Raw genomic sequence first — 26,112 nt, forward strand, 5'->3', positions numbered from 1 at the left:
AGATGAGCCACATTACTTGGGTGTGGTTTCATTTTCTTTAGGCGGGTGGTGTATCAGCGCAATCCGCACATTGTTTTTCCCAACACACAGTAACTGGCCCGACTGTGACAATGATCAGGTAACATACCAGTACAAAGGCCGCGCCACACCAAATTATGCCCTCTGCATTGTTGTGTAAGTGACAGCCATCTGTCGTGTCGTTCATTTACATTCCTTAGAATAGGTCATGTAAAATAGAGGTGTGTGTATTTCTGAGTGTGTCGTAACAAATGAGTACACAAAAAGAGGGCTGTGATGATTTATCCAAGTATGTGGGATACACTTTTGTGCAAGCGTTTTGCATGATCTGCCACTTGCAAATGATTTCACCTCCTATTTTGAGCTGTCAGATCTGCATTCACATTGCAGTCTTGCCTGTCAGTGGAGTTTCTTTCTGGTATAAGCTCTGGGTGGTGGTGGGAGGGATTTGCTGTGTGTGTGTGTGTGTTGGAAATACCACTGCCCTTATGTAACGTAATTCCTCAGTCTCAGAATCCCCCCATCTCTCTTTGTGGCTTTCTACAGATGATGGGAACAAAATGATAATCCACAATCCATGGAAAATGCAATTACGCGTGGTATTTTATTCACTTAGGTTTTTATTGGTGGGAGATAACCAATAAAACATTTAATCATATCAATAACAAAGACATACTTGTTGGGGATGTGCCTGTACGACAGTGTTCCCATCGTTCAGTTTGTCAGCCGGGTTTGTTTTCAACGTCACTATTTCGGGCTGCGGAAACCAAAATCGACCATTTGTCTATCTTAATGGACTGGATTTCAAACTTGCGTCCAGCTCAGACAGCCTGAAGGAATGCAATCAAGGAGAGTGACCTTTGGCTGCTAAGGGCGACCACAGTTTGAAGAATGCTGCATTTTTCTAAGCACTTCCTTGATATTTATAGAGAAACCTATCAAAGGTTAGAGCAGGTTCAATTGAGGATAAGCTAAAAAAGATTATACAGTACAGTTGTTTCTCTCTGCTGTTTGGTTTATTTCTAAAAAGTATTTTACATAGTCTTTCCCACACACAGATTGGATTTAGCTTGTAAACCTCCTCACAACTAAACTGAATCAAACCTATATACAGACTTATGGTAAGTAAATCAAACTGTCTTTTTTCTCTTACTGATTTTAGTCCTGCTGTGGTCTGAGTGCTCATGAGCTGCCTCCCACACACATTAGCCTCTTAGCATGTTAGCTAGAGCTGGCAGGCTGACTAATCACCAGGTCTTAAGCCCTGTATTGGACTAACGTACCACAATGAGAGGATAACAGACCTCTGCAGCTCTCCACCTGACCACAGACTGCCTCCCTCTCCGCGTCTGCCCTGTTACCTCAGCAGCCATTTTACAGGAGGGAGCAGAGGTAATCAGACACCTGTGGTGTCAGGCTCTGCAGGTCTCCTCCCAGGAAGGGAGGAACCTGAAGGGAGGCGTCCCCAGACTGGGTAGACCAGTAAGACACTTTTTTTTTTTTTTTCTCAAACCTGAGGGGTATTTTTTCTCACACAGAAGCACACAGGACTTTTCCTGTATACTGGGACACAAGTTAGAGAAACAACAGGAACAGTTTGGTCATGGATTCCACAGTGTATATCAGCAAATAGAAGGGACTTACGACTTAATGGATAACTCCGCTCAACTTGCCGGAACACTTGGGAACAGTTTTGTGGAAGGCAGGTGAACTCTGCTCTCCTGTTCTCCCAGGAAGATTGCAGCAGGACATGCTTCCAGCCGATGAACAGCTCCACTTCATTTGCAGCGTCATGGGAATTCTGCTCACACAGAGGAAACTGAACTGTACTAATGACAACGTGCTGTACTGTCAGTAGTACCGTGATTTAATGAAAGTCTGCTATATGCAACCTGTTTGCGTGTCACCAGACGGGAATACAGGGTAGTGTTGTTGTAATTGGCGCGCTCCTGGAGAAGGTAAGAGGAGCTGGGGAGATTTGTCTACACAAAGGCCTTTTGTTCCCAGTCAGTGGCAGGAGTGGAATAGGAGCAGCTTGGATAACTGGAGGTGGGGAGATGGACCTTTTGTGACATTTTCATTGGACACATTTCCGGAGCTGCTACCTGTTTTGGTTTGCTTGCTTCACTTTCAGATTGAACAAAAATGGACAGTGCAAGTAAGAACTTGGAGCCTGCGGAGCAGCCCACTGGTTCCCTCCTGAATGCCCTAAGCTTCGGTTTCTTTCGCAGAGATCGATCTGCCTCTTCTGATATACCATCGGCCAGGCTGACGTCTTTCAAGGAGTTGCCAGATGGAGAGAATCCTCTTCCTGCTGATGCAAATTGTGAGCTCCAAGATATCCATCAGGATGATGGTACTGCTTCCTGTGATACACGGCAGAGGGCTGAATCATCGGAAAGCTCCAAGGAGTCTTTCGACCGGGTTAAAACGCCAATGGGAGCCTCAGTTGACCCTGACCTGGTCCAGGTCACCAGAGTTGAAACATACAGTGACACGGAAAATGAGGACGAGAGCACAACCCACAGCAGCTCGAGACTGTTACAGACGATTGCCAGGGCCAGGAAAAATAACCTACCTGCTCAGGACAATAACGAAGTGGACAATGGTGATAGATATGAGCTTAAAGAGTCCGGTAAGGCAGATGAAGAGTACCAAATACCTTCGTTTAAAACTCACAACGTTAGGGAGAGGTCCTTGGTAGAATCCATTTTATTTAATACAAGCAGGTTCAGCAGCAAATCAGGCTCAAAAACAGCCAAACAGGGTGATGACAGTAGTCTCAAGGAGAGCCCATCCACCATGTCTGCAGATGTAGAAACATCCAGTGCTAGAAACATTAGCGGCGACAATGTGAGAGCAGATGAGAGCGACGAGTATGCCGGCGTAGATTGTTCTCTGCCTGTTCCTTCCATCATCTCTGGGCATCTGACTTCGGAGGAGGCTGGCTGTAATTCTACCATGGCCTCTCCATTAAGGCAGATGGAGGACTTGGATCATACACAAAAGGAGGAGACCGATGAATCTCACTACAGACTGGTGTCCTCTATTGTTCCCCTCAGCCCGAAGACCCCAGAGGAGCAGTCGGACTCTACAGGTATCACAAATCCAACCACGTTGCTGCCATCTACACCTAAAGAGTCACCAGTTGACTTTCAGCCAAGTGCCACAACCTCTCCAAACACACCGCCACCAGCTTCATCCATTACCCGCTCCCCTAACTCTTCCACTTCGTCACCATCCAGAGGCACGTCGCTCTCTCCGTCCCCTTCCTTCCAGATGCCGGCTCTCTTCAGCGGGCTGCGGGTGCTGAAGAAAGGAGCAGTTGGGGAAGAAAGGGAGACGATGTCCGAGATCAAGCAGAGGGAGAAGGATGCTGACCTGGCCCTGCTCAACCTGAAGAAGTCGGTAAACAAGGCCAAGCTCTACCCTGAGCAGAAGACTGCCTCTCCGACCAAAAAACTCCCAGATCCTAAACCCGTCACGGGAACTAAAAGCCTTGTAATGGGACAGCTGAGTCACCTGCTCGGCCGAGACAACCAAGATGAGACCAAAAAGTCTGACGGTCGGGATGATGATGATGATCCAAACACGAGAAAAGGCACTAAAAGGTCTCAGGAGGAAAAGGATGCCGATCCGAACAGCAACAAAGAGTGTGAGAACGGAGAGGAGGTTGTGGGAGAGAAAACTCCAGACGCAGAAACCCCAACATCCACGCCAGAGAGAAAGAAAACCTCAGACCTGGCTTATGAAACTTTCAGGAACATCTTTGGCCCCAAAGCTGTCAAAAAGGAAAAAATGGACGATGTGGATCTGGAAGCTGTGAAAAAGAAAATCAAGACTGACAAGGAAAATCTACGGTCTATTTTTGAGAGAGCCTCCAAATCCCCTGGCAAGGACAGGAGTACCACAGAGGCTAATGTATGAAATGCACTCAATCATTAGTCATCTCTCTTTTATTTACTGGAAAATGTATTGGAAGTTGCAAATGTGCTTTGTACGAATATGGTTGCTGACATTTTCACTTGGGTTTTTCTCTCCCCACAGACGGAGGTCACGTCTCCTACCGACAGCGAGGACCGGACTCCAGGGCGTCTGCAGGCTGTGTGGCCTCCACCCAAACCCAAGGATGAGGAAGAGAAGGTGGGGCTCAAATACACCGAGGCAGGTAAGAACCACAAGCTTATTGCTTTAGACGCTGTTGTCTGTGTTCACCCGCAGGAATGTTGACGGAGGATCACAACAGTCCGGCTTACACCGACACACCTCGCACTGATCGGCTTTGTGGATAAGTGCCATTGTAGATATCATGTTTACATCACAGAGTTTTTTTTTATTGATCTCTTGTAAAAAGAAAAGTTGAGCCACTGATATCACACCCTCACTCAGCACTTACACTTTACTTTTAAACTCGGAGAGGAACCGTGCAGAGCTAGATAAGCATCAGCAGCAGTGTGTAAGACACCCTTCAAATCAATTTAAGAACACAGTGAGGCAGTGTGTGCACCTTAATGCTGCCGTTGGTACGGCTGCGGCACGACAGGATAGCATGTTTGGCCGTCGGTGAAGTAAAACCATTTAATGGAATCGAGTATGCTCTGGGCAGCGCGCCATGTTTGGCCCACCTTGTACTCTAAAGGTGTAATGACTCGGCGATGGGTTAAAAGCACGCACCGTTGTCCCCAGGCTGATTCCATCATAAAGTAAAAAGCCTTTCCCATCTCGCGCTCTGGTGCGGTGGAATTATCGACTAACATCTGTTGGATGCTCTGTGCGGTGCAGCTTCGTCCGCGAGAATAGATTAGCAAGTGTGGATTATTCTGGTGGTTTGTGAGGGTTTGCTCTCATGTGGAAGCAGAGCAAAAGTCCAGACTGTGAGCCATATAGATAAACCGACACGTGTGAAGCAGGAGATATGAATGTACACAAGAGTCTGTTAATTCGTCACACACTAAATCGCATGGCCAATTACGGATTAATCGGCGTAAATAATGACTACGCATTACCCCGTCTGTTAAGTAGTTACAGGAGATTGAATTTCTTTTTGATATGCCTGAATCTAATCACTGAATCAGACGAATCGTTGCTGCAGTACCATCATTATCATTACAACAGATTGCTTGTGCGTGGCCTCCACAGTTAGTGATGGTTAGCTGCAATTTGACCCGGGGAAAGATTTTATTTTTCGGAAGTAAATCAGAACAAGTAGATACACGAAGCCTTTAATTACTCGGGCCATCAGCCTGTATCACATGCAGCTTTAATCTACAATTCTCTTAGCTGGTCACTTGCACTTTTGCCCTTTCATATCAAACTTAAATCTCCTGATTCGGTTTGACTGCTTTTATTCAAATGTATTGTCTAATCTGTCTCAATGTGTTCAAATGTGTTATTATCATTATGTTGCGGTCTTATTGTGAAGGCCCTTCTATTTTATTTGATTCATGTCTGGAGACCTGGATCAAATCATTTCCCTCATGTGGGACAATAAAGTGGATCTGAATCTAAATCAGTCCCAAATGGAATGATGATGATAAACTCTCAGATGAAAAAAAGATGAGCTCCAAACAGACTTGTCTTAAAATAAACTGGAATACAATCTTGACAGCAGATGACACAACACATTGGGTGACTTTGTGGAGCACATGGGACAGGATAGGGCAGGATGTTGCAGTTTGTCACTAACTTTGCAGTGAAAATGGGCTCCAGCTCAAAGTATTGTATGCAAGTATGTCTGCATAATGCTGAATCAGCATTTTTGACAAAATGTTTTGTTTTGGCTTTCACTTCAGCCAGCAGTGGAATTTAAAACTGGTCGGTCAAGTTACAAATTTAGCTTTTTATCGTGAAAGTGACCCACCCATCTGAAGAAGTTAACCGCAAAGAAAATGTTCATCTTGTTGGAATGTCTCTCGTCTTGCAGATTAGCTTGATAATGTTTCACCATGCTAATCATTCGGCCCTTAGCTCAAGATAACATAACTCTGCTAACTTGAATAGTTCTTAGTAGAGCCCATACCTCTGATAAAGGCCAGTCAGTCCACTTTTATACTTGCATCAAGATACCAGCCACCTTATTAGAAGATCCAAGCTGGATTCCCTGAGAAATGTTCTTAGAGAAAAGTTAAAAGAAATGATGATTCAGTCTCTTTATGTGGTCTATTCCAGGCAGGGACTTATCCATCATCCAAGTTTTGTGGAAAGCTGTTCAGTAGTTTTGTGATCCTGCTGACAAACGGTTGATAATAACCTCATTGGCAGAGATTAAAAAAGATTATTCGCTCTTAATCTACAGAGAAGCACCAGCTCATGTGTTGTGATTATTGAGCTGATAGCATTCAGTGCATAATTAGTATGTATTGCATCAAAACTGCCAGCAGAGTGAGTTGTGAGTTGTGTTCTAATACAAGTGTTCTGGTGTTGCCTTCTCTCAGAGCACCAGGCTGCCCTCTTGCAGCTGAAGAGAGAGTGCAAAGAAGAGCTGGAGAGGATGCATGTAAGTATGTTATCAACATAGCAGACATGTAAAAAACACTGACTGAAAACACTTTATGTGGCAGGGAAAACTAGCCCAGGCATCTCTGTGAGGGCAGACTAGTGATTTGCGTATCACATTTCAACAACATGGCAATTCAGAGCGCTTAATTAAAGTTAAGTAACGTGGTTTTGGTGCATAGTATCAAACAGAAATGAGGGATTTTGTGAAACAAAAGTTTAGCAATACATTTTTGAGAGAAATTAAAGCATTTGTGGGAATGATGTGAATGAAAAGCAACATTTTTATGCACTTTTTGAATGTATAGTCTGTCCTTGCAGTTGAGCCTCCTGAACACAAGATGGCACCGAGTGAGCACAAAATGTTCAAGTGCAGCAGCTGAGCTGATTTAAAACTCTGTGTTTAGTCAATTGAATAAAATGAAATGTCTTTTGAATGTGAATTATTCCTAGAAAGATAGTATAGTTAGGGTAAACACAATTTGAAATACATTTCAATGGGACTCAAATGTCTGTGGACAAATTTCAGTGGGGTTGTAGGATATTCTGGGGATATTGTATATTGAATTTGAAATGTTTAAAAACAAAAAATAATCCAATTTAGATCTGAGTGTGAGCATTTAGTAATCCATTGTAACTTGAAACTTTTGAATTTTAAGACAAATTCTTTACAGTGGCTTAATGTCCTGATCGATGACTCCTTTTGTAACCTCAAGCACCTTTTTATACCAAAAGTGAACTACACCAATGAAATAAAATATACTAATAATTTTATTCAATGTTGTAGTTACTTCACATTATGTTCATTAAAATGCCTAAATTTCTTGTATTATGTCTAACACTGTCGCTTCCAGATGATTAGTCCATGCCAGACAGAGTTCTGTGATTGACATTTCTTTGTTTGACAGCTCTGCCCTTAATTCATTTTAAAGGTGTCTGTTTCATCCATCGAAAGCTGAGGTTAGGAAAAGTGTTGCACTGCGGTTTTTCATCTGTCAACTTAATCAAGAGTCAAACTCTCTGTATACCCTCGGAAAACCCAAAGAACATAGTTATTATGGCCACGTTACATAATTCCTACCACTGATAAATTGCTTTACGGAGCGTTTCCTTGAAAAAGTCTGACCTCAGAATTGGTTTCTCAGCCCGTCCGCTTAAAGCCTTTAATTTGACGTCGACCTTTAGGGCACTCATGCTGACACCGAGAAACATGCACCACAGTCGGCCCACAAGAAAGGGCGGGAACGTGCCTAATTCTATTTCTAAACGGACACGAGCTAACCAGGAACATGTGTAAGATTTATTGCAAAACAATTTCCTTTCTGCATCAAATCAATACTTCGCTTTGGTTGGATTATTTGCCATTGTTTGAAATGTCAAACGAAAACTGGAGTTGCAAGATTTTTTACTAATAAACCAACATAATGACAATGAAGTTAAAGACAAAGCTGAGACGAATTAATACGATTTGTATTTTTCGACATAGAATCACGTTCATGTAGGCCCCTTTTAAAGAATGATTACACAGTCTGATCCAAGTTCATTTAATGAAACACATTGTCTACCACCAAATATGGTTTCATTATATCATGTGATGGAAATGCCTGAATTTTCTTTGTTTGTTTTCTCCTGCTCTTGCTTCTTACAGTCTGACTTTGAGCTCCAGCTCTTCCAACTGCGAGGTGAGAATGCGGTCTCAATATCACATCTCGAAGGGACCATTGCCAAGATGCAGAGAGACAGAGGGTACAACGCGGGACAGGAACGACGCGAGGTCCGCGATGTTGCCGTGTCCACGGCGGATGACCCGATCGCCAAGGCGTTCCGCAACGTGAGCATCCAGACGGACAGGGAGACCTTCATCAAGAGCCCTGAGGGTGCCCAAAGCCCCAGCCAGAACATACCCAAAAAACTCAACCTGGACTCTATCGGACTAAATCTAAACGCTGGAACGGCCCCGGGGCCTCCTGGACCACCACCTCCACCTCCACCTCCTCCCCCTCTCCCACCAGGCCTCTCAGGACCTCCACCACCACCGCCTCCTCCTCCACCTCCTCCCCCTATGCCAGGCAGCATGGGAGCCCCGCCGCCTCCACCACCCCCACCTCTCCCTGGTGGTGGTCCGCCACCCCCACCGCCTCCGCCTCCCCCTCCTGGCCTACCTGGAGCTGGTCCACCTCCTCCTCCCCCTCCTCCAGGCAGTGGCCTGCCACCTCCTCCCCCTATGGGGGGCTTCAGTCTTGGCCAGCAGGAGAAGGCCCCACGGAAACCTGCCATTGAGCCGGCCTGTCCCATGAAGCCTCTGTACTGGAGCAGGATACAGATACAGGACAATAAGTATGTGCAACATTGCTTAAAATACACTCGTATTATATTTTGAGGGATAATTACGGTCAATACAACTTGTGCTTATTTTCATATTGTAGTAATCATGTTATACGCTGCTAGCTCAGAGATCAGCAATGTTGTTATGAAGAAGATATGAGCTGACTTGGTTGATTAAAAGATTAGAAGTCATGACTTTTGGCTTCAGGCGCAACACAAACCCCAGACTGCTGTGTGGAAGTCCTGTGTTGGACTCATTCATCCACCACAACCTTGTTGCTAAACTTCTACTTTTTGCCAGTATCTGGACTCGCAGTCACAGCACAAAAAAAATGTGCAATGATGCAAAGTAAAAAAAATATGGATTTGGATGATGAGGCCAGGTTTAAAAAGGCAAATAACTGTTTTTTTATAATTATAAAAACACTGCATTAAGGATTGTATCTAAACTCGTATGTCAGTCAGTAGTCACATATTGTAGGTCTATCTTTTTTGAGGTGTATGTGTCCAGAGGCAGGCTCAGAATGTTTGAGGAACAGGGACGCACCGGCGCACTAGAGGGGCATCCTACAGGGCACTTTATCATGTTTTAGTTACTGTAGAAGCATCCACGACACTCTCGAGGAATTTTTTCAAACGAGAGGATAAAATGAAAGAAAATCCGAAATAATTGTTCAAATTGTCAGAACACGTGTTGAAGGTGACTCACTTGGCAATCAATTGTTTTCACTCGGATTGATTTTCATTAGCTGATTAGTTTTGAGGGATTCTGCAGTGTCATCTAAGTGAGTTTTTACTAAGTCCTGGACGAGATGAAGATCTCCAGTACTCCCAGGGCTGACGAGGTTCTCCGCTTCATTGGGGTCACTCCTGTTCAGAGGACGGATATCAAAGATATGTTTGCTGCACCAGATACTCTGTAATTGTAAGTGGATTATCCAGCCCATTTGCAGAGGCTGTGGTTGCTGCCTCCGAGTGCCAGGCTTTATGGCCTTGTATTTCCATGGCTGGATTAGTAGGGGGGAAGCTGAGTTGTGGTTCTCTCTCCCTCTCCCTCTCCCTCTCTCTCTCTCTCTTTGGTCCTGGCCAGCGCTGCAGGACTGACTGACTACACTACAGCAGTTTCATGTCAGCTATAAATCTAACTGTAAAGGGCCAAGTTAAGGTGCATTAAATGGGTCAGATGTTTAACTATAGCTGGATCAGATGTGTGATCTCTGTTAATGGTGTGAGGTTCTGAGTTATGAGGGGGGGGCAGCGTCAGGTTTTGAAATGATGCCAGGTGTCTAAATGCAAGTACAGTTGGCAGCACGCAGGGGCAGACTTTCCTGGGAAGCTGCTTCAAGAAAAAGGGAGCAGAGCTTTAAGGAGGATTTGAATTCAATTAGACTCATAATCCAGTCAATTAGAAAGTTGTCTTGCATGGAAATATGTCTCGAGCTTTTGGATGCAATTTTCGTTTCTGAGCTGAATTCCTGCACAGTTTGTTGAGCTTCTTTTCCTCAGTCTCTGAGAAGGGGAGTGCAATCAAAGGAGGATTTTGGGGCGGTATCATTATGTTCTCTTGGCTTCCCCCAGATGAATCCCCTCACCAGTGCCATTGGACTTACTTGACCCTAATTGAGTCACTGGAAAGTCTGTTGATTGTTCGCGTATTTAAGCCACAGTAAGCCTGCCAGCACTTGTGTTAGCACGTTGTGTCCAGGTTCTCTTTTCTCGCCGTAAATGAGCCTTGACTCTGGGGAGATCGCCCCGCCAGTCTCATGAGCTCACAGATGAGATGTAGTGTCAGTAAACTATGACCTACAAGAACAACTGCAGTGTGTGAAACGATGGAGGAAACCGGTAATTAGGCATGTGTCAGCACTCCAAAATCTTTCTTTAGAATAAGTTTATTTCCAAGTAAGCGTGTTTATTATGCCGTTAATGTCCGTTTGATTAACAGACATGGGGAGGGAAAGCAGAGACAGATGTGTCGAGTTTTAGCAAACAGAGAAAAGTCTGCCGAGTGCTTACAATCCTGAACATCCTCTTGACTTTAGACACCTCTTGTTCTTATTTCTGCCTCTGTTTGTTTTTTCCACGTTACTCAGCAACTTCTGACATGCAACACTGCCTCCCGTATTCTGTGTTCTGTTTGCTGGAAATGGAGCTTTATTGCAGAAACAAGTTCGCCTTAAACTTTTTGTTATTTTTATCACCTCGCTCATAAACAGTGCTTTTTAAAGTTCGGGATCGCGGCCATTCCTGCCAAGTTTTTGCCGGGCGGCGAAATGGAAAATGAAAAAACAGCGGGGAAGGTTGCATAAACATCAAACAAGCTTCCACAAATGGAACACTATTTGTTTAGCTCAAGGAAACTATGTTTCGAGCCTGCTCTGTAAGTCACTGTCATTGTGACTGTGCATCTTGTAACCTCAGTTTGGTCATATTGTACAAATTGCCCCTTCTAATCTATACACAGTTTTTTTTTTTTTTTAACATTTCAACATTATCAACAGAATGAACAAACAGCAGTGTAGCAATATTATATACATATATAATATCTTGTTGCAAAGATGTCTACTGAAGTTAGTATGGTAACAGCTAGCCTTGGTTGTCCTGTCCACTTTATACCTCACTACGTAGTCCAATAAGGTCATTATTCTTTTACCACCGTACACCTTCTGAATAACATTCTCTCTTCCAATCTAAGATGAGCTTAATTTGCCACATACAAAATGAAAAACCAAAACAGTCTGGTTTGGTTGTAATAAATCCTCAGATCACTAAGTAAGATGTGAAAATATTCTAGCTCTAAGCACCATTTTCGCCCGCTGCCGATACCCCAACTCACTCTCACTCCTCTGCTGCGTCTTCTCGTCCCCAAGGTTAACGTCGCTGTAAATCACCTCCATACTGTGTCCCCTGACATCAAACTGACCTCTGTCGGTCTCAGAGGCTGTTTTCGTTCCCAGTCCTCGTTTTCAGTATGAAGTGGCTGAGCCCAGTTGAGATGACCTCCAGTCCAGGCATACTTAATCAGATAAAAGGGCCACTTGGCTGCACGGCTAGCTGAGCTAACTTTAGTAACGTCAGCTACTTGCTCCAGCCAAAGATGACTTAAGATGTCACGCTTAAGTTAAAACACCATGAAATGAACAACATATTAAGATTTTCACTTGTTTTTTCTAGCAACAACACACTCTGGGGTTCTTTGGAGGAACCAAACATCACCAACACCAATGAGTTTGAGGATCTTTTCTCCAAGGCCACGCTGCAGCCGAAGAAGAAGCCCCTGTCGGACACCTACGAGAAAAAGGCCAAAACTAAGAAGGTAAATTCACTGTCCTTCAAAGTTTGGGTTTTAGCTTCTCAGTTTTTCTTGGACCCCGGTCGTGTTGAAATCATCGCTTATTTCCTGTTTATGGTCTTTCTGCAACCACCTGAGGGCGTTATTAGTTTCTTATCAAGCTTTGTTTAAAAAAGGCTCTTTGTCTACTGTCGTGCTCAATCATAAATCAAAGAAAGAACTAACAAAAGGTGAAGTGGGAAGAAATGGATTGCCGCTCTGATCGAGTCTTCCTTCCAGACTGTTGTGTACAGTTGCCAGGTCCTGCATCGGGCCAACACAGGCTATCAGTTTATGAGCTCACTCCCTTGTTTTTTCTGGGCGGGATTGTAACGAAGGTCGGGTTCAGAGTTATGTTTTTTCCATCTGTGCAAGCTTCAGTGTTTAGTTTTTCAAGATGAAACGAGTTTGGAAAAATCAGCAAAGATGTGCTTTTTGTGCCGGATTGATCTACCGTTCCCCCAACGCTCGAAAGACACACTTGTTGACGTCTTTGCAAATGCCGCAACTCAGCACCTCTGCGGCAGCCAGCGCTTCGTCAGCATCCTGGCTGCCTGGTGGTCCTCACTGTGGCGTCCGAGTAGTTAAAAATCGGCCACTGCCTCAGACTGTCCCCTCTAAATCCATACACATCCCCTATTCTGATCAATTTGTCAAGGCTCCACTGCGCTCCGGAGGGTGGAGTGTGTGTGTGTGTGTGTGTGTGTGTGTGTGTGTGTGTGTGTGTGTGTGTGTGTGTGTGTGTGTGTGTGTGTGTGTGTGTGTGGTGTGTGTGTGTGTGTGTGTGTGTGTGTGTGTGTGTGTGTGTGTGTGTGTGTGTGTGTGTGTTCTCCTGTCCCCGACCTCCATCCTTAGATCCCTCCATTCAGTCTGGTCACTCCGAAGCGGCAAACTGTCCAACATTTGATCCAACTCAGACAGCCACATCCAGACACAAATCCTGCCAACTGTCTCCCGTCTGGGCTTACATCAGCCTGGAAGAGGTCTGACCCCACTAATGGAAACGCTGCTAAAAACAAGTTCATATCAATCAGAAAAACTCCACGTCAAACATGCTTTTTTTTTTTTTTTTTTTTTTTACATGTTACGCTGGCGACGGTTGATATCTATGTTTAGACATTTTGTCCCCCTGCGCTGTGATTATACAGGAGCCTTACATTTAATGTAAAGGTCTGTGTTTGGAGCCGGCCAGAGCATTCAGAGTGCAACTCCACGATTAAAGAGGGAAAGCGAAACACATGAAGGCATGGTTGTTTTCAGCCCGCTCAGGAGTCCAGCTCGCTGGAAAAGGTCATCAGAATAAAAAGAAACATGTTTACCTAATCATTTTTTATCCCTGAAAGTTTATACTCCCAAGTTAAAGAGGGAGAGAGAGAAATCATACGAGCGAGAAATCATCTGAATCACCCGCTGATGATGACTTCCAAGAATTTCAGCTGGTTAACGGTTGGGAAAGAGAGTAAGGGAAGCAAAGGATGAAGAAACAGATTCATTTTTCTGAAGAAGAGGGTGGAGAGGAAGGGATCAAAGCGGAAGACTTGGTGCTCCTGACGTAAAGAGGAGTAGACCATTAAAAGTGGATTGAATGTGGGGCTAAATGTGAATCTGGATGGTCAAAATGGATAGGATGTGGAGGCAAAGATTCTCTCGGCCACTAAGAAGAGCTTGTTGAGGTCATTGAGAAGCAGATCCTCAAAATGTTCTGTATCTCAAATTTGAAGAATCCTCATCAAAAATGTGTCTTTGTTATTTGTTCAGACCATCAATCGATGTTCCTCACATGCTTTTTGCCTTCTTAAAGGGTACGAAAGAAAAAAGCTGACATTTTTTCCAATTGCAGTCTCCTTCTTTACATTTGTAAGGGCTGCACTAGTTATTCTGTTTTTACATTGTACTTATTATATGAATAAAACAGGACACATTTTTTAAAGATTAAGGCCATTTTCCAATAATTGTATCCCTGTGTAAAAGGATGGCTGCTACGGTTGTTGGTCATGTTCCTGGAGCCTATATGGTGATGTCTTTATAAAAAGAAGAAAATTCACCGTTAATTAACGTTAGACGCTAGAACCAATGAAAATGTTTGATTTTTGCTTTAGGAAATGACTTCAGAAACAATTGATCATCAAAAAAGTTGCTGGCTTCTGTCAATTGAGTTGCTGACTGATTGTTCCAGCTCTAATTGATTTCTTGTGTTTCAAGGAGGTTATGTTTTTCCTCGTGTCTTTTGTTTGTTGGTTTGTCAGCAGCATTGCACAAAGACTACTGAACGGATTTCGGCAAAACTTGGATGGAGGATGGGTCTCAGCCTAGAATAGACCACATTAACTTTTTTAAAGTAGGATAATGAATAAAAGGATGGATCTGATGGATTTTTTTCTCACTTTCTTTAACAATGCAAAATGTTTTTGACTTTTTTTGTTAATTGCTTATAAAAATACAAATCTGGATCTAGCAGACTGAAATATGTTTAGATATTTGATCAGGCTTGATTAAATTAAAGGGGACTAATGGGCCTTGGAGATTATCAAAGCTATCATAAGTTAAATAAAGTTAACTTGAAAGATGAGATCATTCTTTTTATTGCCAGATATAGTTTCGATCCTTATTTTTAATTGGCTACTCTCTCTATGGCTCCCTATGAATAATCAGTGGAGAGCCTCTCCTACACTTTTCTGTAAGAATGAGTCTCTTGATAAAGCTATCAATAACGTGGGATCCAGCACAGACTACCTGCCTCCCGACTCAGACAAAGGTGGATTCTGTGCAGGAGTGTGTTTGTGTACGCGCAGACGAGTGTTTGTTTCTGTGTGTGTCTGCTCGCCGGATTGCACGTGTGTGATGACGGCACGTCCTCGCGAGTCATTATGCACTTGCTCAGAAAGTGTTGCCAGATCATGCTAACACCACAGCCCCGGGGGGCTCCGCGCGGCGAGAGGAGATGAGCGGGAGGGAATGGAATGTGTGTGTACATTATGCATATGAGCCACTTCCCCACTTTTTTTTCCGACGACTCCACACGCCAAAAAGTTTCAACTCGGGGGATGCAGCCGATGCCTACATGAGTTTAGTTAATCTTTATCATGTGTGCCATAGAAAAATCAAAGCTCGTGTTTACTCTGGAGCCCTCCTCTCCCTGCTGATTAGCATATCAAAGCGGAGGAGATGACATGGAAGAGTGCTCTCCCACCCGAGCAGACCAGAGCAGACCGGACCCGACTGGACCAAGGGTATAATTGCAGGCATGTGGCTCCACTCCACCGGCTAGAGGGAGGCGATGAAGATGGGGCACCTATAGGGGTATTGGAGAGGATGGGCATGTCGGTGCATTCTTGATTCGAGGGAGGACGTAGAGATGGATGACGATGAAGAAATCAATCGAGCCGAATACGCATGTCAGCAAACGCAAAAAAAAACTGCAATGTCCTCCACTCGCATAAATCAAACATGTATCAAGTTTACACGTAGCGGATCTCCTTAAATAAACAGCAGCTCTAACCGGTTTATGGGAATAACTTATGAGCGATCACCGTGCGTTTATTAAAGGCATATTTGAAGCCCTGGCTCTGACGTGGGAGAGTGGGTGTAAGACTAACATCACTGGGTGAGACTGGGGTTGCTGAGTGTATCGTAGGTGGTTATTGATGGGAAGTCTCGATTCCAGTTGTTATTGTAACATCTGCCTGGGTGATTCCAGACAGATAGTCAGTCAGACAGACAGTCACCACAGAGCGGGCTGGCTGCTCAGCCGTGGCTGTGTAAACTATCCGCTCGGCTCAGAACCTGCATCGCCCTGCGCACCTCGCCCTTACATCGGCCACCTGCTTCACCTCAACCCGCTGACGATCCCAGTGTCTCCTTCCATCACTTTGTTTATTTTCCTAAGCCGCTTGCTTTTTTTCCCTCTTTTCTTCTTCTTCTTCTCTTTCCTTTCTGACCCGTGTTCTTCAAGCGTCCCACATCGGTTTCAAGTGAGAGCCTCCACTCCCTTCCTGTCCACAGGAGGGAGCCGTGTGCTATTCAAGCCTACCTGTCTCGGCAGCATCAGCATCACGCGGCTGTATTTTTTTTTTTTGTGTGTGTGTGTCTGAACCCAAGCGTCCAGCATCAGTTGTCTTTTCCCATTAGCGTAACTGTTTAGGCTAATTGGCGAGTTCTGCGGCCAGAGTGAGAAGGGGTTCCTGGGCTGCTTTTAGTGTGGCCCGTCCAAAGTGGTTAATTAGAGGTGTTGGGAAAGCCTGGTACTCAGCCGTCTCAAGTCCTTGGAGTGGGAGATCCCCAGTGATCCAGGTAATAGAGCTGGAAGCAGCATGGCACCCACTAACGCCCTGTAATGCAATACCCACTTCTAAGGCTTCTGCTCTCCAGCTCCCAGTGGACAGCCCAGTAGCCGACAACGCCATAATACCTAATGAAGAAGCCTGACACATTAACTTTTAGAGCGGGGCTTTACCTTGCCAAAACTCTCTCTGGCTTTACGGCTAATTCAGTCATAAGTAATTGTGACCATGTGTAGGCACAAATAAAAATCCTGTGAATTTATAGTTTGTTATAAAAAAGCCCTGCTTCTCTTTTGCCCTGCTCTTCTAGACTGTCCTTTTATGGTGCCACTTTTGCCTTTGTACTTTCACTGCGACTTGATATTTTGTAGATTATATCTCACACATGTTCTTCGGTAAACTGGAGGGAGGTGCTTTTTTCCCATTCAACTCCGCTGCCCTTCGCTGATGTAACTTGGCGAAAAAACCTGGAGCTGGATTTTTCGGTCGTTTGCATCGTGATGATGGGTCACGGCAGTGCTCGTTGATTAGTTTGGTCGTGCGGGTCAATCCGGATGATTCCCAGGCCACTCAGACTGACTGAGGCTTCAGGCGATCTGCCTCTCTCTTCATCCGTCATCTGCTTCCACAGCTGGGGAAGTGACTAAATGATTTTTTTTACGCAGCCCATCATCACAGAAATGAACTTTTTATTCACCATCTGTTCTCCAGTTTGTCTTTTATCAGTGTTTAAATAATAGAATTGATGAAAGTAAAGATACAAAGCCATAATTAGAGAGCGCTTTAAAGTAATTATTGTTGAAATCTGAAACCACCAGCTTATTAAATTATGAAGATGAGGCAATTTAAGCCTCATTAACTGAAGTGCATGCTGGGGATTTTACACTGAATCCCACTAATCTTCCATTTTAACATGTGAATTCATTCATTTCTGTCATTTCAGCTCATCAAGCTCCTGGATGGAAAGCGTTCGCAAGCAGTCGGCATCCTCATATCAAGCCTGCACCTGGAGATGAAGGACATCCAGCACGGTAAAAAAAAAAAGAAAAAAACACGTCTAGATGCTTGTGCACGCTATGATATCATGTAAAAGAGCTCTTTAGATTCAGCGCGTGATAAACTGCATTTACACTCCCATTTAACAATAAATGGAGGTTAACTCCTGATGAAACGCAGATGGAGTTATTTTTAGGGATGAGATAGCGAGCCCCGCAGCGCAGAATAATTTCCGACCCCTTGACAGCTACTAATTTGTAACCAGAGACACTTATTTGGGATTAATTTGTGTTCTTCGAGTAGAATGATTTTTCCAGATACCGCAGCGGGAAAGAAAAATGCCTCGATTTGTCAAAACGTGACGACGGCAACACTGGGATGAAAGCAGCCTTTCAGTTTTTCTGTCGGGCTGCTTGAAAATCCCCCTCCTGCGCTGGTTAAAATAAAATTGCCATCTCCTTCATTTGAAGAGCTGCGTGGATTGATTACATGCCTGGTTATGGAAAAATGCTGGCGTGTGTGTTGAAGCAGCTGTATGTGTGTGTAAACACGTAATGTGTGAGTTGGGGACAGCGCAGATGGGCCAGGAATCGGTCCTGTCCTGGGACTGTGGCGGAGAGTGCCTGCCGCCTGCGAGTCTGAGCATGCGGCCAGCAGATCTGTTTATTGTAGCCAGTGACGGTTTCCACAAGCCTAATGGGACTGACACCCCACTAATGATCTAAGCATGTACAAAACCACCTTCCACAGTTAGCAGACACTGCGCTACCACATAAAACCACCTCAAACACAAGCCAAACAGCAGCAGAGCACCAGGACGCCCATTTTGTTTAGATTTTATTATTTTTTTTCTTTTCCCATTCCCCTTCAGTCCTTTTCTCTCTGTTCCAGTGTCAGTTCGTAGGGGTGGTTCGGTTAAAAAAAGGCTTCTCACACCCAGCGTTAGGCTGCTTCCTTGTGCCTAAATGGGAGGTGTATGTGAAATTAACAATTTGAATCTGACAATGAAGGACAGCACCTTAATAAGCACTTCTAAGGGCTCTAGTCCCTGGCCTCGCCTGCTTGCCTCCCCTTTGTTGCCAAATTAAAAGGACATGGGACATGTAATGTAATTAGAGCTACTAGGGAGGGAGGGACGGAGGGAGGGCAGGACAGAAGGTAGCACTCTGGTTCAGGGAGAGAGGGGGTCAACTGCACCCGCCGAAGTGACTGGGGGACCTCAAGGGCCACCATGGTTCAAGGGCAAAGGGAACCAACCCCCCACCCCACCTCACCACACGCACACACATGTTCACACACCACACATGCCCTTCCACACCAAAGCCGATGAGTGAAAAGTGGAAGGAGAGGGTGTGAGGCGGTTGGCAGGGCCGGCTTTGATCTGTCGGTGTGGAGAGATATCCGGCTCCCCCCTCGGATCAGAGTGCTCCTGTGCACACTGGAGCAGGCCCCCCTTTGGTGTGTGATTGACGGCTGCATGGCTGAGGGACTGAATAATCCACTCTAATAAGATGTAGGAAATGGACCTCCAGCGTTTTTCTCTGATCCAGACATTGGGACCACATTGACAGCTTCTCTGCAACAGGAACAGCTGGGAACCAGAATGCAAAGTATTACCTTGTTAGCTGGGAGCAGTGAGTGATAGACTAGACGAGGGCCGTGTTGTTAATACAGCGCAATGCCCGATGTGTGGTACTGATATTTAACAAAAGCATTCTTTTACAAGGCTATAAACATGTTTTTCTAGCTGAAACTTTACCCAAAACTCTATGAATGATGAATGATGATTTTAATGCTAATTTAAGTTGACAAGACAATACATTTAGTAATGCAAAGCAATAGGGCTATAATACAGCTGTAAGGCTCCACATGAAATGCCACATTAGAACTCTTACAGATAAACATGTAATCAATTGGCAATGATCTCACTTTGTGGTATGAATGGCAGTTAAAGATATTATACCACTGATGTTACAACACATTTTACAGTCTTCACGTTGGCCTTGGCCACAGTGGTTGTTAGGCTATTAAACAAAAGCGACCCAGTTAGTATTTCTAAAATCAATCTATGATCTCTAATCAGACATGCTGCCGTTATGATACCAAGCCTTTATAATACATCGGTTTACTGTAGCCGCATCAGTTTTCCTTCATGGGCTTGAAATCCTTAACCGTGGCTGGTCTTGGTTATTTTTATATATTTATTTATTTTTATGTATTGGTCACATTGAGTGACTGATCTGAGAGCAGTAGGTGGTGTGCAGCCGTCCTCAGTAATGACACCAACCAGACAACTGTCAGCTGATCCAGGAGCACTGGAGCCACCCCTCCCGCCGCGTCCTCGTCCCCTCCTCCCCCACCGAGCTATAAACCCGTGACACCCCTCAGACACAGAACAGGAGTCACTTTCTCTTTTCGCGCCGTCCTCTTCTTTACGCATTCTCCACGTGCTTTATTTTTAGTTTTTACTGTGAGTTGATCTAAACAAACACAGAGCCTGCAGGCCTTCATATTATTTCATTGTCATTTGGTGTCTAAGTCGTGGTCTCCGCCAGCCTTTTCATTTACTTTATTTTCCCCCTCACTTCCCTCTGCCTCCTCATGCATGCTCTGTTTTCCACTTGGCTCACCTTCTCCTGCCTCACTCTAAAAATCATCATAGTCGGCCACGGTGGTTCGAGCTGTGGGCCCAAGGTGAAGCAGTTTTCTCTTATAAGCTGCAGTGAAGGGCTTCGACCCCCCCTTCCACACACACACACACCTGCCCCGTGACCCTGCCCTCACTTGCATCTTCGTCACCTCAAGCTAATACCTCAATTAAATGAATTAATTTAATTGAATGTTTTGATTGTTGGTGCAGTGTACATGTGAGGGTACACAAGTGTTTCCCTTTTTCCTGGTTTGGACATTTGTTTTTTCATTCCCCTACAAAACAAAATATGTCTTGCGTACAGTTTTCCCGCAGATATCACGTTCTATTATCCAAAGTTTTACAAAAGCACAGGAATAGCATGTGTTTTTGCGCCATTTTTTTTTCTCCTTCTTGCAATGGCAGCACTTTAAAGGCTGCATGTGTCGGCCAAGATCGTGTCCATTTATAAGACTGACTTCTCACAACGCACGTCTTTACTGTTCCAGCTGTTCTCACTGTGGACAACTCTGTGGTGGACTTGGAGACCATCGAGGCTTTATATGAAAATGTGAGTATGAAGGAGCAGTCGAAGGTTATAAAAAAAAATGTAGAGACACGAGGCTGTAAAGTCCTCTGACAGCTTTAAAGAAAAGAGGGAGAACTTTATTGTTCTAATGGCTGAAAATCAGTTTTTCCACAGTATGTGGCCTTTTTATCAGTGTTAATATATTTTTTGTGTTGTTGTTGTGCGGCGGCAGTATTCACATTTCTGCTGCATGTCGTTCTCTTTCTGAATATGTATGAATGTGCTCTACAATCTCAATATGTGACTGTCTTTATAGAGAGCAACCAGCGATGAGATGGAGAAGATAATGAGGCACTTTGAGAAGGCTAAAGAAGATGAAGTCAAACTGCTGGACAAACCTGAACAGTAAGATCGCCTCAAAGACAACTGTACACTCATGATTTCCCTTTTTGAAATGAAGGTCTGCTCAGGTAGTGAGTTTAGTGTCATCAGTATTTATTAATAATATTTATATTACATCCATTAATTTAGCTAAAATACGTTAATATACATGCGTTCCTGATGCTTCAAATGCACACCACGAAGACATGAAATGATCCAAGTATTAATTATTGATTTGTTTGTTTGGACATCATAGGTCATTGGTCATTTTGTTTTAATGAGGGCAGCATGTGTCAATCCCCTTAGAGTCTTCATTTTCTGACAACTTAGTGTGTGTTATTAATATGTGTTAATGGACATTGCTTCAGTAATTTCGGTAGTTCCTGTTGAGGTTAAGTAGTCCGGGTCAGTTAACGAGGCCCGGGCCCAAGTGGTGCCGCTCAGCCCGGCCCTCCTACTTCCATGTTTGACCAGAGCTGTCACTACGGCTGCCCGAGTCGTCCCCACTCAGTGTCTCCCTCCATCAGCGGGGCCTAATCACACAGGATGTTACCGCTCCGCTCCCCTCTGACACAGCGCTGTTTACATAAGTCGTCCCGCATCAGGCCAGAGCTACCTTTGATCAATCCCCCGTGAGCCGCTCGCCGCTCTCCCTCCACCCGACCCCGTGGACCTTTCAAACCCAGCCGAGCAGCACCGCTCATGACTATCAGCTGCCTGTGAGCAGCAACATTGACTCGGGCGGGCCTGCGTGGGGAAAGCACGGCCTGCCAAGGCCCCGAAAATAGTTCTTCCTGTTAGACGTTTTGTTTAATCCTGTCATAACACATCGCACCCCGTTCTCTCCCATCACCTCCCCCTCCTCCCCTTTTGTTTTCCAGGTTTCTCTATGAGCTCTCCCAGATTCCCGACTTTGCGGGCCGAGCCCAGTGCATCATCTTTCAGTCGGTTTTCCTCGACACCATCTCCTCCATCCGTCGCAAGGTGGACATCATCTCGAATGTCTGCAAAGTAAGAACTTCACATCGGCAAACACAGAGAAGTGTCATTAAAATGTTGTGATGGTTTACTAACTCAAAGGCTGTGTGCGTGTATGTGTCAGGATCTATTGGAGTGTAAACGTTTGCGGGATATTTTGGGTCTTATCCTGGCCTTTGGGAACTACATGAATGGAGGGAACAGGACAAGAGGTCAGGCGGACGGCTTTGGGCTAGAGATCCTCCCGAAACTAAAGGACGTCAAGAGCAGGGTAACACACATAATTTTTTACACTGTCCATCATTTCATATTAAATTTCAGCTAATCATCGGTGGTTTCCTCCTCAGGACAATCACATGAATCTGGTGGATTATGTTGTTTTATACTACCTGCGTAATTTTGACAAGGTAAGATATTGTCGGTTGAATTCACAAAGTTTTCCACCGACATCTGTTACCAAACGCTCATGCACATGCTTTTATATTCCAGCACGCCGGCACAGATAAGAGTGTGTTCCCTCTGCCGGAGCCTCAGGATTTCTTCCAGGCTGCTCAGGTGAAGTTTGACGACCTCACCAAGGACATCAGGAAGCTGAAGAGAGATCTGACAGGTGAGACGTGCCCTGTTGTAAAAGTGCAGTCGGTTTTTTTTTATACGTTACCGTCCTTCACCAGAGCAGTTTAAATAGAAATGTCCTATCACATGTACTCCTCCTGACCTGTGCAGAGAGGTTTGCGGGTGTATTCATGACCTTGGCTGGCCAGAGGCGGCTCTTCTCAGTTTCCCGACATCGCTTCCCATGTCATCGTGACACCACAACTTCTCCTATTTGTGGACCAAATACAGAACAGCTCACTAAATAAGCATCCACATTTCTTTCATCTAGAGTGGTTTTAAACCCCCCCCCCCCAAAAAAAACAAAACAAATTCCAGCTGATTGATGAGCGTGATAATCAGCGGACAAACGAGTAAACATGATTTTGGCGCTCTGTGCTCAAAGTGTCGTTGGGCGCCGAGCCCAGCCAGTCAGTCTTGGCCAGGGCCATGCGGAGGTTAAAGGCGATGCCCCCCAGTGCCCCTGGTGTCTGTGGTTATTTAAATCAACCAATAATACAGCATATGAAAGCAATTAGATATGCTCCGCAGCTCTCCCCTACGTTTTTTAGATCGCTGTTAAAGCCCTCTCCTCTCTGACCCGGGGGAAAAATACAAAGAGTCTACTAAAGTACCCAGACCCACCTCAAGCTGTCACTCATTTATTAGGAAAAATGGAAGACCTGAAGACAATAAATGCAACATAAGGGCCCTTGTATTTGATCTCTGCTGCAGCGCAGTCTGGCACAGTAGTCCTCGGGGGCATTAGCATCACAGGGCGGGCGTCGGATTCTGGATGTTTGGCGAGCTCCACCTCTGACTCCCACCATTTTTATCCTCTCCAGCCGCCAGGAATAAATATTTATGCCCGGCTATTATAAACCAGCCTAAAGAAAAGCAAGTGGCCTTAATTATGAAGCTAACACAGATCACTTCCATCCACGTCGTGGATTACGTCTGACAGGCGAGAAACTAACACTGAATCGCGCTCTGGCTTACGCGCTCTGGCTTGAGTGAGATGTAGCGAGGCCGCCTGCCCCTCACCTGATCCTGAGGTGGCGACTGGGGTGTCTTGCCCTCCAGGCTTGGGTCAAAGGTCAGGAGACTTGGTGCTAGCAGTCAGAAATTCAGCCTCCTCCTCAGCCAGAATCTCTCAGTGTGTTTGCAGTAGTTGTGCGCCTTTTGCTGTGTGTGTGTGTGTGTGTGTGCACAGAGCCAAGTCATCAGTGATGCTCCGGAGCGGGTCCGGCTTGGCTGCCCTCTCCTTCACTGGCTTGTGTAGAAACATGATCCTCTTTTGATGGGGCTTCCTGTTTGGGGAGAGGGTGATGACCTCTCTCTGTGCTCCTCTCAGGGGGGGGGCGGGATGAGTGGGAGGCCACGACGACCTAAACTTACTGTAGGACTCTCAGCTCCCATAAAGACGAATATCTTCTGTTTCTGTCATGTATAGCAGTGCAATTGGCTCCGGAAGCCAGCACCCGATCAAAAGATTAGGTTTATCTTGAAAACAGCTTCAGCTCCATCGCAAGAAGCTGCCGATCGGGCTCGGAAGATTACCGGTTTCAGGCCGGCGCGCACCAACATAAAGATCCCTTTAACTGCCGCGTAATTGGACTGAACAGAGAGGCAGGGGACGCTACCGAATGAAATAGGATCAAATAAAAAGAAACAGTCAGAGCTCATTTGCTGCTCAGGGGAGTTTAGTGTTTCACAGAAGGCCTGGCCCAGGTTAGGCATTCATCACTGTGGCAAATCAGACAGTGTCCTGATTTTAAATGGCCTTTAATGTCAGGTTCAGGCAGGGCCTTTAGCCTGAGCCCTGTTTTACGACGGAGACTCCGCTCGGAACGGCATGTGTGAAGTGGGCTCGCTGGAGTACAGTTGTCTGACCCCCCAAAAAAAAGAGAAAAAAGTCATGCTGAATGTTGAGGTATTTGGCATAGATTTGTTGTGGTTAGTGAGTCAAGAAAATCTGAGCTGAGTGTGTCTGCAATTTTATATCAGATCTGTCCAATTTTTTAAAAATAAAGATGTCAAAATATTAATATAAAAATGGTAGTTGGTGTGATGTTGATGATGATGCCGCTTACATCCAAATTTCAGCACGGGTTGTGCTCCACCTCATATTCTCCAACTCCTGCCTGATGTTTCTACCCGTCAGCACACTATTGTCCTGCAAAATTGTAGGAGAAGGGTTTAATTCCGATGGATATGGGTTGATTTATGTGGAGTGGGAAGGGGAAGAGATAGCTTCACCTTCTCCTACTGAGGCAGCCTCCTGGCTGGCCTCGCCGAGAGGGGAATAGCAGGCCCTCAGCTCGTAGGAAGAGGAGCTGGAAGTCGTGACGGTCCGCTGTGTAGGGAGATAATTGGGGATCAGTGAGAGAATTCACTTTTCCAGGTATAAATACTAGAGCAGACCAGGGCTGGAGCGCTGTATTGGTTTAACCTCTGAAAAAGTGAAATACTGTCCAAAGAAAAACACTATTTGAAGTGAATTATAGTATCAGTTGGAGCTGTAGTTGAGCTGGAACCCGTCCTTTTTCAACAACAACATGCAGAAAAAAAGGAATCACCTGCGTATCATCGTATTCGTCTTCTCCCTCAGTGTCTTATAATGATCCAGAGCTACAGAGACAGGAAGCGACTACGTGTTCAGGCCACATATCTGAGACTGAAACATTCATCAAACAGCTCGTCCCCTCGTCTTGCGGTGCTCCACAGGCTCTAAATCTACTTTTTATCCATTTCGGTTGGTTTTTTTTAATCCTCCCTAACACAGTCATGCATTGTTTGGTGTGTTGTGATTTCCTGGTAGCCGGGGGGGGGGGTTCTTGCTTACTGCAGTAAAAATCATATTGACATCAGAGTGGCCCATTTTCTCAAACCACACAGGGTAAATCGTGGAGCAGAAGTCTGGCTGCCTTGTTTGTTTTTCTTCCCGTTTACTCCACTGCAGCTCGTCGTCATGTTACCTCAAGTTGCGCAATAGCATTCGACTCTCTCTCCCATTCAGATATGATGGCTGTGCATCAGCTCTGATTCGCTCTGCTCATTCCCACAGGGGGGCTCGTCGTACCTCTGGCTCAAGCTGGGTGAGCCCTGATTTCTTGTGGGTTTTTTCAGGTTAAGCGCAGTTGAAGCACAGTCGCTTGTGACAAATTGTATTGCATCATTCATGTCTGACATTATGAAATGGACAGTCAGACTCCATCGCAACATTCAAATCCAAACTCAAAACCCACCTGTTCAAACTGGCATACTCATTCTAACTTGTCACTGTGCACTACACTTTTTTCTAGGTCATTGTTTGGTTTTAATAATGTTTGATGTTGTTATTTTATGCTTTTATTCTATGTAAGGTGACCTTGGGTGACTTGAAAGGCGCCATCAAATAAAATGTATTATTATTATTATTATTAATAATAATAATAATAATAATAATAATAATAATAATAATAATAATAATAATAATAATAATAATATTATTTTGATATCTGTGGATAAGAGTCATTTGTTTTTTTGATGCTTCATAATGATTTGATCAATGAAA

General features: G+C 44.8%; 1 protein-coding gene across 4 annotated transcripts in view; it reads left to right on the plus strand.

Annotated features, from left to right (window-relative positions):
* LOC115565965 (formin-1) overlaps positions 1–26,112 on the plus strand; it is a 56,991-nt gene that overhangs the window by 13,649 nt on the left and 17,230 nt on the right. For 3 of the 4 annotated variants that reach the window (XM_030391673.1, XM_030391672.1, XM_030391674.1), the window contains 11 exons: positions 4,066–4,186; positions 6,453–6,514; positions 8,162–8,850; positions 12,013–12,154; positions 17,393–17,480; positions 20,584–20,645; positions 20,920–21,008; positions 21,866–21,995; positions 22,087–22,233; positions 22,310–22,369; positions 22,452–22,572. In XM_030391673.1, coding sequence (XP_030247533.1) covers positions 4,066–4,186; positions 6,453–6,514; positions 8,162–8,850; positions 12,013–12,154; positions 17,393–17,480; positions 20,584–20,645; positions 20,920–21,008; positions 21,866–21,995; positions 22,087–22,233; positions 22,310–22,369; positions 22,452–22,572 — 1,711 coding nt within the window. Of the gene's footprint in view, positions 1–2,152; positions 3,940–4,065; positions 4,187–6,452; positions 6,515–8,161; positions 8,851–12,012; positions 12,155–17,392; positions 17,481–20,583; positions 20,646–20,919; positions 21,009–21,865; positions 21,996–22,086; positions 22,234–22,309; positions 22,370–22,451; positions 22,573–26,112 lie in introns of those variants that run through there. The other variant, XM_030391671.1, reaches the window with a different exon arrangement.

The sequence above is a fragment of the Sparus aurata genome, chromosome 16, assembly GCF_900880675.1.
Source record: "Sparus aurata chromosome 16, fSpaAur1.1, whole genome shotgun sequence".
In the NCBI taxonomy this organism is placed as follows: domain Eukaryota; kingdom Metazoa; phylum Chordata; class Actinopteri; order Spariformes; family Sparidae; genus Sparus; species Sparus aurata.